Source organism: Antennarius striatus, chromosome 9 (genome assembly GCF_040054535.1).
Source record: "Antennarius striatus isolate MH-2024 chromosome 9, ASM4005453v1, whole genome shotgun sequence".
NCBI lineage: Eukaryota > Metazoa > Chordata > Actinopteri > Lophiiformes > Antennariidae > Antennarius > Antennarius striatus.
The window spans coordinates 18,411,427-18,423,747 of NC_090784.1; the positions used below are offsets into that span (position 1 = coordinate 18,411,427).

The 12,321-nt window shown below is 39.0% G+C and overlaps 2 protein-coding genes across 2 annotated transcripts; both read left to right on the forward strand.

Annotated features, from left to right (window-relative positions):
* Window positions 1–1,197: 1,197 nt before the first annotated feature.
* apoeb (apolipoprotein Eb) lies at window positions 1,198–3,294 on the forward strand. The gene is made up of 5 exons (XM_068323392.1): window positions 1,198–1,282; window positions 1,540–1,599; window positions 1,699–1,852; window positions 1,983–2,270; window positions 2,366–3,294. The coding sequence occupies exons 2-5, from the start codon at window positions 1,557–1,559 to the stop codon at window positions 2,703–2,705; spliced, it is 825 nt and encodes a 274-aa protein (XP_068179493.1). The 5' UTR covers window positions 1,198–1,282; window positions 1,540–1,556; the 3' UTR covers window positions 2,706–3,294.
* Window positions 3,295–7,291: 3,997 nt separating this feature from the next.
* Window positions 7,292–8,766, forward strand: apoc1 (apolipoprotein C-I). The gene is made up of 4 exons (XM_068324471.1): window positions 7,292–7,383; window positions 8,098–8,165; window positions 8,252–8,390; window positions 8,487–8,766. The coding sequence occupies exons 2-4, from the start codon at window positions 8,111–8,113 to the stop codon at window positions 8,545–8,547; spliced, it is 255 nt and encodes an 84-aa protein (XP_068180572.1). The 5' UTR covers window positions 7,292–7,383; window positions 8,098–8,110; the 3' UTR covers window positions 8,548–8,766.
* Window positions 8,767–12,321: the final 3,555 nt, after the last annotated feature.

The window sequence follows — 12,321 nt, forward strand, 5'->3', positions numbered from 1 at the left end:
GCTGTCGTGGAATACAAAGGTCGAAGGTTTTTGTTTTGAACATGGTGAGACCTAATCACTCTGGGTTATCTGATCTGTTTTTTTGTTGACCAAATTTAGAAGAGAACACTTTCTTTCATTTTGATAAATTGCCTCTCTTAGGGGATCAATAAATTATTCTGATTCTAATTCTGATATAAAGTAGATGATATTCAGCAGCTCACCTGATCATTAATAGTTGTGTTATCACACACTGCTGCTATCATCCCCTCATACTAACTACTTGAATGATTCATCCAATTTCAACTTTGTTCCAGTGTGAAGTTGAGTTTTTGAGAGAAGTGACAAAACAAGAGTTGACAACAAAGTACTAAAGGGCAAAGGCCATTACACATGGGCACTGGTGGTGCCATCGTGACCTTGACATGAACAATACCTTTCTTTTACATAAATGGACAAGCAGAACCGATCCAGTACAGTTAAAAAAAACAGTAGATTTTAGTCACGTTTTACGTGAAGCTCAAGTCTCAGTTTGTGTTGATAATAAAAAACATGGCGCGAATAAACCATGCGCCTCATTTGTCATTTAAATATGAGAGTGATGTTGTCATGCAAAACTTGGGAGTTGTGAAGGGCTGCTAAGATGGAGGTGTCAGTGGTTTGGGAGCTCACAGCCCATTTAGATGAGAATGCATGTGCAAAAGGTTCATTTACATCACATTTACATCAGATTACATCATTTTGCAATGAACAACCAGAACGTTGTTATTACTTCTGATTTAAATACGTTCAACTGGTACACATAATATTATATTTTCTACCAACATAGTGAATCTGCTAGACCATTTTTTCCAGTTGATGAAAACAAAAATTATATTTTCCCTCACATGTACTGGGGTATAAGCAGTATTAGAGATACAGTACATTTAATCAATAAAAAAAATGAATAAAATACATATTCCTCATAAATACGACTTTTTAAATGTCTTAAGGCTGAAAATGTTATTTTATATCACTGACTGCTGCGTGGCAACGATAAATGAGTGGATGTTGGAACTTTCACCCCGTCATTCTCAGAACACAACCCTGTGAGAACTTCGAACGCTTTGTTGGCGACACGGATAGAAACAGGAATATGAGCAGACAACGATCATCTCGACGTGAACGCGTGGTTCCGCGAGTGAATGATCCTGCCCCCCTCCCATCCCCTCTTCCCGCCTCCCCACCGTCCACAGAAGCCTGAGGTTTGCATAAAAGCCCGCAGTCACCGCTCTGGACTCATACAGAAGGCTCAAGCTTCCACGTGAGTGACGGGAGCGCGCAGATAGATTTCTCTCTGTTAGAAACGGGCGCGTCTGTGCGCGTCCGTTTATTTTACTTGACTTCTTTTTTCCAATTAAATTTATTTATACTCTATTTATACTCTGTAACCAGCTTTTTCAATATGTTTTCTATTTAATTTTCTATCTTTCAAATTGATTTCCGTTTTTTAACTTGAAGAAGCTGTTACAATATCTGAAGTATTCAAATGTAAGTGACCTTTCTTTCTTAAATCCTCAGGTGTATCTGTGATAATCATGAAGGCCGTAGTTCTGCTCGTTGCTCTGGCAGTCATCACTGGTAAGTGTGCGCTCGATCTTTAAATGATCTTTTTTTTTTTCTTTCCTGGAATGCTTTTTGTGTGTTTAACAATGTTTTTCCACATGTGTCCACCAACAGGCTGTAATGCCCGTGTTGTCAGCCAGTCTAATGTCAACCCCGACAACTGGGAGAACACCGTCAATCGTTTCTGGGAGTACATCGCTAATCTCAACAGACAAGGTGATGGAGTCATGCAGAGCCTCAAGGCCTCTCACCTCAGCAGGGAGCTTGAGTAAGTATTCTTGAATTTTCCCTTCGTTTTCAAGATATTTGCCTTCCTTAATTTCTCTTTACACTCTCCCTCTTACTTATGTCCTCTTACTTATGCCTAATATATTATCCCTAATATTATCTGTTCCCAGTACTCTGATTACTGACACCATGGCAGAGCTGGCAGCATACAGAGATGACATCCAGACCAAGCTCAGGCCCTACACTGATGGCACCACCGGCCAGATGTCTCAGGACCTGCAGCTCCTGGCCAACAGACTCAACAAAGACATGCTGGATGCCAAGGAACGCAGCATCGAGTACCTGAATGAGGTCAAGACCATGATGACACAGAACACCGGTGAAGTACACGATCGCATCAGCACCTATTCCACCAAGCTGAGGAAACGTCTGAACAAAGACACCGAAGAGATTCGCAAGTAAGCAGGGTGGAGATTTACATACTTACATTGTTTTTTTTCTTTGTTTTTTTTAAACATTTTCATACACTATAATGTCCTTTTTTATTCTCAAGCACTGTGACCACCTACCTGGATGAGATCCAGTCCCGTGCAACCCAGAACCTGGAGGCAGCAAAGGAGCACATCGAGCCCTACGTTGAAGAGGCCAGGGACACCACCATGAAGAAGTTAAGCGACCTCTCCACCATGCTGAAGGGCCAGACCGAGGGTCTGGGCCAGCAGCTGGAGACCCAGGCCGAGGGACTCAAGACCCAGTTGGAGGCCACTGCCGAAGAACTGCGCGTTTCTCTGGAAGGTAAATTCCAGGAGCTGTCTGAGATCCTCACTCCTTTGGCCACCCAGATCCGTGAGAAGTTTGAAGACATGGTGGAAAAGGTCAAAATCACTGAATAAAAAGAGACTCATATGGTTGGTAAAAAGAAAGAGCGAAAATGATATTTTCATATAGCTGATCCACTGTTCTGAGGGGGTCAATAAGGAGAATATGGTGTGTCTTCAACAGAACAATCAGCCAATTTGGTTTATTCCTTCTAAGTAGTCACCCTTTCTTCTCTTATTCATTTCCTTCACTGAGCACAATCACCCCAGTTGCCTTTAAAACACAACCAGGAGAGAGTTTTGTAACATGCTTTGCTTTTTTTTACTTAACATTTTTGTCTCAACTCTCCTCCGTCTTTGGTTGTACATATAAATGTAAAGTCTGGTATGCAGGGGTCAGCCTATGTCATGTCTAATCACACCACGCAAATAGCTGTCATTTCAATAAATGCACTGAATTTTTCTAGAGGTGATATTGAACGATTTAGCATGCCTTCCATATCGTCTGCATTGCTGTTGACAGTGAGTGTATTGCACCTGACTGTTTTTCATTCTGAATATAGCATGTGCTTTGTGTATCACTTGTCCTATACCCAACGTGCTGCTCACTGTAAATGCGCTGAGGCTGAACAGTGCTGAGAGAATAAAGAACCAAGAAAAGAAACCCTGTTTCCGCTCCTTGTGTCCATCAATCAAACATTTGATGAGCTTGGTGTTGTTACTGATTAAATGTCTTACCAAAACTATTACTGATCCAGTTAATCATTTTTAAAAATAATGATCAACATTAAGTATGCAACATTTCCTTGTATGTCTGATAGTCTACTGGCTTTATTATGAGGATGGACAACCTCCAATAAATCTTGAAATCATCTAACAGTTGCAGCTATTGCATAAGACTGTAGTGATTAGTTAGATAAGGAATCTTAACATTAATGGCTATACAATACTTCCCCAACCACCCATGGACGCGAACGCCAAACTCCCAGTGTTTTTCATTTCACCAACAAAATCTTTGCCCTTCACACATTTGTTTTCTTCATGATGCCACTCCTCCCCCCTTCCCTGCCCATAACCTTTCCTTTGCCCACACTTTTTCTAGTCCAGACTTGTTGATGTCTATTCCCACATTCCTTTCTCTTGATCCAAGCAGACATTTGGGAACATGTTGTGCCCCTGATTAAGTTCTCTTTCAAAGTGACACATTTCTACCTTTATCTCCAGTCAGCCCATATCAAATAGGTATCAGTGCATCTTTGTACAGATATGTCAATTAGATATTCATGCATTGCACAATTCAGGCATCAGCCCTCATGCACGTGTGTCCTGTTTGCCGTACTATAAGATAAGATGCATATCTTGAGATGTCTCTGTCCGGCCGTTCTTTGTTGCCTCCTCAGGATTCCTCTCTCTCATTTTCTTTTATAATATGTGATTTACAAATTCCCTAAAACTCTTTCAGCATGTGTTCTTCTAAATAATATTTTAATCAGATATTTTCTAAAACTATTGAGAAACACATTTACCCCAAAAGACATGCCCTTACCCTGGAGTTGATTCAGTTACACTAGATGCAAAGTTCAGAAGGAGTTTGAACCTACAGCACATCTGGACCCACCAAGTGGGGAAAAGATGCGACTGATGATTATCCTGAACTCCTCTCACCCAATCTTCAAATAGAAAAAAAGCTGAAGTTAAACTCAGCAGGATGTTCCCTTTGAAATGCTGAGCGGAGGCCAGTAGAGGACACCATTTGTCCCTCGTTCATCTCCCCTGACCCCCTCCGTTTGAACCCATGCTCCACAAAGATACAGCTGTGCTTTCTTTGTTGGGAGATTAAGTAGAGTACATGTGGCCAATGGGTGAAAAACAAATTGAAGAAGTGAATGCGTGTTTTCTCAGACTTGTTGAACTGCCTGTACAATGATCATATAAAAAGCACTTGAAATTAAGACAAAAGTCCACTTGAACCAAATACTAAATAAAAATGGTAGACTGTCGAACTGCTGCAAAATGTCCCAATAATGATTTTGAATTGTTTTGTCAGTGTTGTCTCTTGCTTTAGGATATGTACCACAGATGTCTCTAGGGAACGTCTAGAAAGCAGAAGTGTGACCGAAGTTCAAATTAGTTGCCTTTACGTTTTCACAGTATAGAAGAAGAAGAAAAGAAACAGAAACGTAAAATCTCAGAATCAACCTCTTCATTGGTTGGTTCATCATTATGACATACCTGACCTGAAAGTCAATTATTTGAATGTGTGGGCTGTTTTTTTCTGTGCAAAACAAAGTCAAAGCGTGTTCCAGCAAAAACATGTTTATCTTCTCCCTCTGTGTGAGAGGTTTTCTGCCGTAAAGTAAGTGAGTGACTAACACTATGATTATGTCTTCTGTGATGTCAAGAACCAGTATTTAGTAATTCCCTGAGTGAAACTGTGGTTCGGAGTAGTCATGGGTAGTTTAAAAACAAGAAAACCACAAGTATCCTTCTTGATCAGCACTTCTGACTGCTCCTATCGTCAATGATCAGAGCAATGACTGCCAACAAACAATGCTAGCAAACTAGCAGGTGCTAGCTCACCAGTGACTGCTAGTTACCCCTCTGCAAACACCCCTCAAAGCTGACACAAAAACAATCACCACAGGGACACTTGGCCTCGTACCAAATCAGCTTTTTTATAAGCCTGTTATTGCAAATTGGGAGCATACAAGGCATGCACTTTCCCCTTCCCTGCCTCCTACAGTTACTCAAGAGGAGCATATACACGCAAGTGCAAGCTCATACATTAATCCACCGATCACTTTGTCACAAAAGAAATGAAGATTTAGTCTTTTAAAGGTAATGTGTGACTGCTGAGGCATGTGAAGGCTCATTTAACTCAGTTGTAGATTATTCATCATGGAAATCACACCTTATGGGAGCCATGAGCAACAATGGGCATTTGGCCCTTTGCAGCAGACTGTTTGGTGTGAAAATAGATTTGTTAAGCCGTAACAAAGCCTCCAAATGGTCAGACACAGACTTCCTGGCTCTAACACTGCAACAAAAGGTTACTGCAGTTCAGCCAACAGCCGTCTCTCTCGTGCTAACTTACAAAGGACCACTTAGGGCTTTGTCTCACTCACTTCCCTATTAAGAAAGGGAAGGTCTGGACAACACAGACATCAAATGGAGCAATAAAATGGAAAAAATACAAAGAACATCCCAGAAAAACCATCTGTTTATCAGTCCGTGACTTCTGCCCCATAAATAATAAACACAACAACATTTAGAACACAAGATTTCATCAATGTTTGATCATTCAGTTGTATGATATGCAAATTAAGCATGTGGTAGTGGTGGAATATATATTTTTATTTGCTGCACTTGAGGAAAGATTTATGGTACTTATAATTTACTTGATCTTATACAACATTAATGCATTGATTTTTATTTCATTCATCAATAATAATGAACTAATAATGTAACTGAATGCAGCACGGACCTCTTGAATATTTTTACATCAGAAATTAAGAAATCAACTGATCAGAATATTGGCAATCTATACCACATAGGCAATCTATACCACATAGGATATAGATATGGACGATATGTCAAATCTGATCCTGACACAGCCCAATTACTTGATATGAAAATCTTTATAACCAATAAACTTCAGATTGATAGAGAGTCCATGTTTGGCCACTAGGTCAAAGGAGCCTCCAAATAGCTCAGCTCAATTGATTATAATGCAATCAGCTCTGCACTATGGTCCCTCCACATAACACCTCACATAACAGTTCACCTTATCAGTCAACATAGATGTTACTGAGGCAAAAACTTTTTTTAAGGTATGGTGAAATATATATATATATATATATATATATATATATATATATATATATATATATATATATATATATATATATATATACATACATACATACATACATACATACACACACACACACACACACACACACACACACACACACACACACACACACACACACACACACACACACACACACACACACACACACACACACACACACACACACACACACACACACACACACACACACAATGTATTAGCTGACTAAATATATATATGAATAATTTATGCCATATAACTGGGTTTTTCATCAGCATATTAAATTTGGTTTAGTCCTAAGCAGTTTTATTCCTATATTGCCAGCCACTACTGTTTATTTTCATGATGGTTTAATCTGCCTTGATTATTTCTTCATCAGTTAATTCATTATGATTACAAGGGAAAATAATTTTAAGATAAATTAATAAGGCTGAGTTAAAAGAAAAAGCAGAAAATGTTGACATTTTAAAAGCTAGAGAAAATATTTGCTAATTAATCCGTTCATTGACAAATTGCTTTGTATTCTATTCATTAATTTATCTCGAAGCATGCACACGCTGCAAAACTCTTTGAATGCAAAAATGTTGATGTGTGAAGCAAAATGTTCAAGGATTTCTATTTAAACAAACACATACATTGTGGGGGGTTTTCTTTTCTTTTTTTTGCAGCGGTGTCAGTTATATCATCAGTGGTATGTTTGCTGCATGTCTATCAAAATCAGAACATTTTTGTGCAATCACTGCCAATAAAGAGGGCACTGACAAAAGGTCACCACGTGTACATGCTGACTGAAGTTTGGTAGTTTGCATCACCCTCACTGGAACGAGCAGGCTTATAAGGAGGGATCAGTGTCAGCGCTCTAACACACTCAATTGCTTTCTTCCTTCAGACGGAAAACAGGTATGTTTAAGATTTCCTTTACAACAGCATTTGATCTGACTATTCAATAATTGTAACCCTTTTCATTGCACCCACCCAACACAGAAACAGCTTCTTACCTCAGTCTGTCACTCTGATGAACTCATCAAGAGCATCATGGACTGTAACTTTGTAACATAAAATTGTAGAATAACCCCCATGCATAGTTCTTGCACTTTCCAATTTTTACTACTACTAATACAACATGAACTACCTCATTGGACTTCTGTTATTTCTAAAGTGTACTGCTTACTGCGCATGTTATCTTTTGTCTTTTTGTCTTTATTCCATTTGTCGTTAACACCCTGTACTTTGTGAGCAAAGTTTAACCATAGTGAAATTCCCTGATTCTTATTCTGATAGTATAATAGTATTTATTAGGCTTCCATCTTATCCTAGGAAAACTGAAACTTAAGACTTGACAGCAATTTTTTAAAGTCCTTAAGAACTGCATTGGTTCAAATGTAATCTTTTAGCTTCTGAATATGTGGACTAATGGTTATACATTTATAATGTGGTTACAAAGATAGTCTGATTTAAATATTTCACCTGTTAATTATTTATTTGTTTAGTAAGAAACAGCTTGGCACTAAAGACAACTACCCAGTCGCCATGTTCCTGACATGCTGGGGCCTTTTTGTTGATGTCATGTCATGCAAGTAAACAGCAGTTTATCTCTGTCCCTTCTCTTCAAAGAGTCACAGCCAAGATGAGACTGTACCTTGCAGTTGCCGTGTTGATGCTGGCTTTTGTTGCATATGCAGGTAGACCCTTAACACTGGTGTCATCCTTTAAAAAACCCCAAAAACTGTTATCCATCTTAATAACTCTGTTTCCTTCCCATCCACAGCGGCTGAGGAAGAACAGACCTTTATGGAGAGGCTAACTAACTTCCGCCAGAGGGCAGTTGAGCTTGGTCAAAATGCATATGCCAGGAGCGTAGAGTCGCTTCAACAACTGGCCAACAGTGAATTTGTGACCAAATCAAAGTAAGCAGAAAGTAGCATGTAGGAAACACTCACAGATCACACTGATAATAGTGTGCACATTTTGACCCCTTGCTGTTTTTGCTCTCTTCTCCCCAGAAGCTATATTCAGAACACGATGGATACAATTGTGGAGAGAGTCAAAGGTTCTTCCAGCTAGACAACCGTCTGTGTCTCCAGCCCCCAGCAGCCCCTTTGGCCTCACCTTTGACAATTCACTGTCACCCAGAATGCTGATATGTCACATGGTACATTGATCTGCTGACCAGACAATATTGTTTTACTGCATTGCTAAAGAAAGATGTTTTTATGTATGTATAATTTGAATGTAATCTGTAGGTTGAAGACATAAAACTATAATAAAAATATTTTATAAAAATCCTGTGCAAGCATCACTGTTTCGCAGTATATAAAAAAACCAGACTAGCCCGGATTAAACTGTCAAAATCAAGTTTCACTGTTATTATAGTGAGAACCAAACTGAAATATTCAATTTTTCATGGGCTCTAATGCAGCACAGTGAGATAAAGGTGAGTGAAAGGTACAGAAAAATATTTTTAAAAATGTCATAAACAATAAAGTGAGAAAGTTTTAAGATGTATTGAACCAACAATGAGGAAACTCTTTTTTTCACTCCGGTATATTACACATATACAGGCTGGAACACAGACACTCCCAACCACACAAAGGGTCCGTAGACATGCAGATGTGCGGAAAGATGGTGGAACGATGAGCACTGGGAGCAATTGGGGGTTTAGTGCCTTGCTCACGGGTGCCTTGGCAGTGCCTGGCACCTCTTCAGCCACTCTTAATGTTGTGGTTCAGGCTGGTCTTAAACTGGTTACTCCCAAGTCAAGTCCCTGTGGACACAGCTACCCCATAAGTAAAGGAATAGAAAAAAAGAAAGAAAAGTAACTAGAAAAATGGATTTTGGTTTCAATCAGGCAGGAAGATCCAGGACCAGCACTCATCTCAGAGAAAAGAAGTGTTTGATCCAAGGATGTTTTACAGATCCTGTGAGAACCACAATTAATATCCATTCAATCATTTAAATGCATGCTTTACATAATGCAGATCTATGAAGTCTGCAAAGCTTAAAAACATTTGAGGAAAATACTGCATTAGGGATTTTGTCAAAGATATTCAAGTTTCGGTTATTAAGACACTGGATTTATTGCACGCTGGGTGGCCTGGGACCAAGAAGCCAGCATGTAGGACAGATGTGATCATTTTAGAAAGAGTAAGGCACGGCATCTCAAGCAATTTCCAATTACATGGAAGCGTATGAGGTTCACCTACATTGTGTTACAATGTAGGTATGCCTTTTAAACTGAAAGCTGAGACTAAAAATGCTCCCATAACACTAGAACACCACTTACATGGACCACTGCACAATCAGAATCTCAGTGATTGAAGATGATTCATGTGGAGATTCGTCTTTAATTTTTGTAATTTAAATTTTGTAATGCTATGACTCAATTCCTGTTTATGTATCATTATTTTACTGCCCCTTGGGCAGTTTTGAAATTAATATGTAATAATTTATTATATTTAATGTTCTTTTTCTATCTAGAAACACTTTGGATTATTTTTTAAACTTCTTCAAAAATGTAAATTTAATTTTTTTTCTTAAAAAAGCATTGAATGATCACAAATTGATTGTACTTGTTTTAACTAGATTATATTCAGTCCTTGTAGTATGGATGGACTTTAAAGCTGATATAATAGAATAGAATAGAATAGAATAGAAGTTTAACATGTGTATTGTGGCTCTATTGATTGCTCTGTATAAAATATGATTAAAAGGCACTATAAATATGAATGTCACAGTATAAATGATGAATATACAGAAATATGGGTTGTACAAATTGTCTTCCAGTATAAATGTGTTATGTACAGCACTAATATCAACTGTTAAGAGCTGGTACCAAAGGTCAAGTGCCAACATGGCTCATTTTCTGGCATTTCACAACTCCCAGGCTAAAGTCACTGTTTATGTTGGGCTAATAATCCACCATTTCTTCGAGTTCATTGACATCTTTTTCTAGTGAAGAGAGCAGAGTGATAGAGGTCAGTAGCCCAAGCACAGAAGCCACAGACTTCACTTATTAATCTATTCACTTTCACTTTGACTGGCTGAAGATGTCAGGTAAACTGACAAATGACCATTAATTCCTCGATCATGCTGAGCCTTTTTGTTTTTGGGTGATTGTGGCTTAGACGTTACGACTGTCAACCACTCTTGGTGTTGGAACCCCATTTCCCCCAGGCTAAATGCATACACCCTGGGCTCCCATGGAACGAACTGAGAACATTCAAGACTACGTTCATCTTTCTTGTTATGGTACCGAGATAATAAAATGCAGCAGGCATCTAACCAATAGAGAGACGATAATGTAGAGATCCTCCGAGATGTATATCTGCACTGTTCTTATCCAGATGACAGAGGGGCAGAGTGTAGGGAGATGTGTGGATGAAGTTCTCAGTGCTCCTGTTCTGTGCAACAGGTGAACAAGAAGTATAGGTGGCAGGCAAGTCTTGAGATGATAATGGTGGGGTTGAATGCAAAGTGATGGAGATCATTCAGGCTTACTTCAGTCATAGAGCAATGGTCCCCAAAGGCTTTAAGACCACCTTCTTAATGCCAGTGACCAAGGTAATCAATCAGAACAGGTCTCACATGTATTTTACCATACAAATATATATATATATATATATATATATATATATATATATATATATATATATATATATATATATATATATATATATATATATATATATATATATATATATATATATATATATATATATATATATATATATATATATATATATATATATATATATAGACAACAGCTGCTGAACTTAAATGAAGTTGAGCTGAAAATGCATTTAACGATATAATTGAAGTTAACCTTTCTGATATACAACAGAACTCTCTCACACACACACACACACACACACACACACACACACACACACACACACACACACACACACACACACACGCACACACACAAGCACACGCACACAAACACACACTCACACACACACACACAAACACACACACACACACACACACACACACACACACACACACACACACACACACACACACACACACACACACACACACACACACACACACACACACACACACACAGAGAGAGAGAGAGAGAGACATGTGCAATGTGGTGCAGGTGTTTAAAATTCAGAATTTAAAAACAAGAACAAAACTTGATCCCATCTGTTTAGACAGCTGTGAGATCAGCAACTAAGCACATCTTAGTTATGAACTCTGCTTGCACTATTCGTGTCCCATTCAGAACATGCAGTTTAAAACATAGCCTCAGCACTCAGGACCAAATTGATTTTGTTGCTGGACTTTGCCCACAGATATCCTCTGCTTGGCTTCAACTCTTTATCTCGTACCTACCTCCAGTCTCTGCTGAAACCCCAATCTGTCCTGCCAGAGGAGATGTTGTCTAGCCTGTGTGCATATCAGCCCCCGCAAAATGGATTTAGGTATCTGACCCAAAGGACATTGGGACAGTTACTGAACTCCAATAAGGCTACTCTTGATATTGAAGTTGATCTGACTTCTTCTTCTTCTCCTCTCAACCTTTCCCTTCAAGGGGTCGCCACAGCAAATCAGTTGCCTCCATCTAACCCTGTCTTCTGCATCCTCTTCTCTCACACCAACTACCTTCATGTCCTCTTTCATTACATCCATAAACCTCCTCTTTGGTCTTCCTCTAGGCCTCCTTCCTGGCAGTTCAAAACTCAGTATCCGTCTACCAATATATCCACTATCTCTCCTCTGGACATGTCCAAACCATCTCAGTCTGGCTTCTCTGACTTTATCTCCAAAACCTCCAACATGTGCTGTCCCTCTGATGTACTCATTCCTGATCCTATCCATTCTGGTCAC

Coding starts and splice junctions, on each gene's coding strand:
- apoeb (XM_068323392.1), top strand. CDS start 1,557: ATGAAGGCCGTAGTTCTGCTCGTTGCTCTGGCAGTCATCACTG. Junction 1,853..1,982: donor CACCTCAGCAGGGAGCTTGA/GTAAGTATTCTT, acceptor ATCTGTTCCCAG/TACTCTGATTACTGACACCA. Junction 2,271..2,365: donor GACACCGAAGAGATTCGCAA/GTAAGCAGGGTG, acceptor TTTATTCTCAAG/CACTGTGACCACCTACCTGG.
- apoc1 (XM_068324471.1), top strand. CDS start 8,111: ATGAGACTGTACCTTGCAGTTGCCGTGTTGATGCTGGCTTTTGTTGCA. Junction 8,166..8,251: donor GGCTTTTGTTGCATATGCAG/GTAGACCCTTAA, acceptor TCCCATCCACAG/CGGCTGAGGAAGAACAGACC. Junction 8,391..8,486: donor GAATTTGTGACCAAATCAAA/GTAAGCAGAAAG, acceptor TCTTCTCCCCAG/AAGCTATATTCAGAACACGA.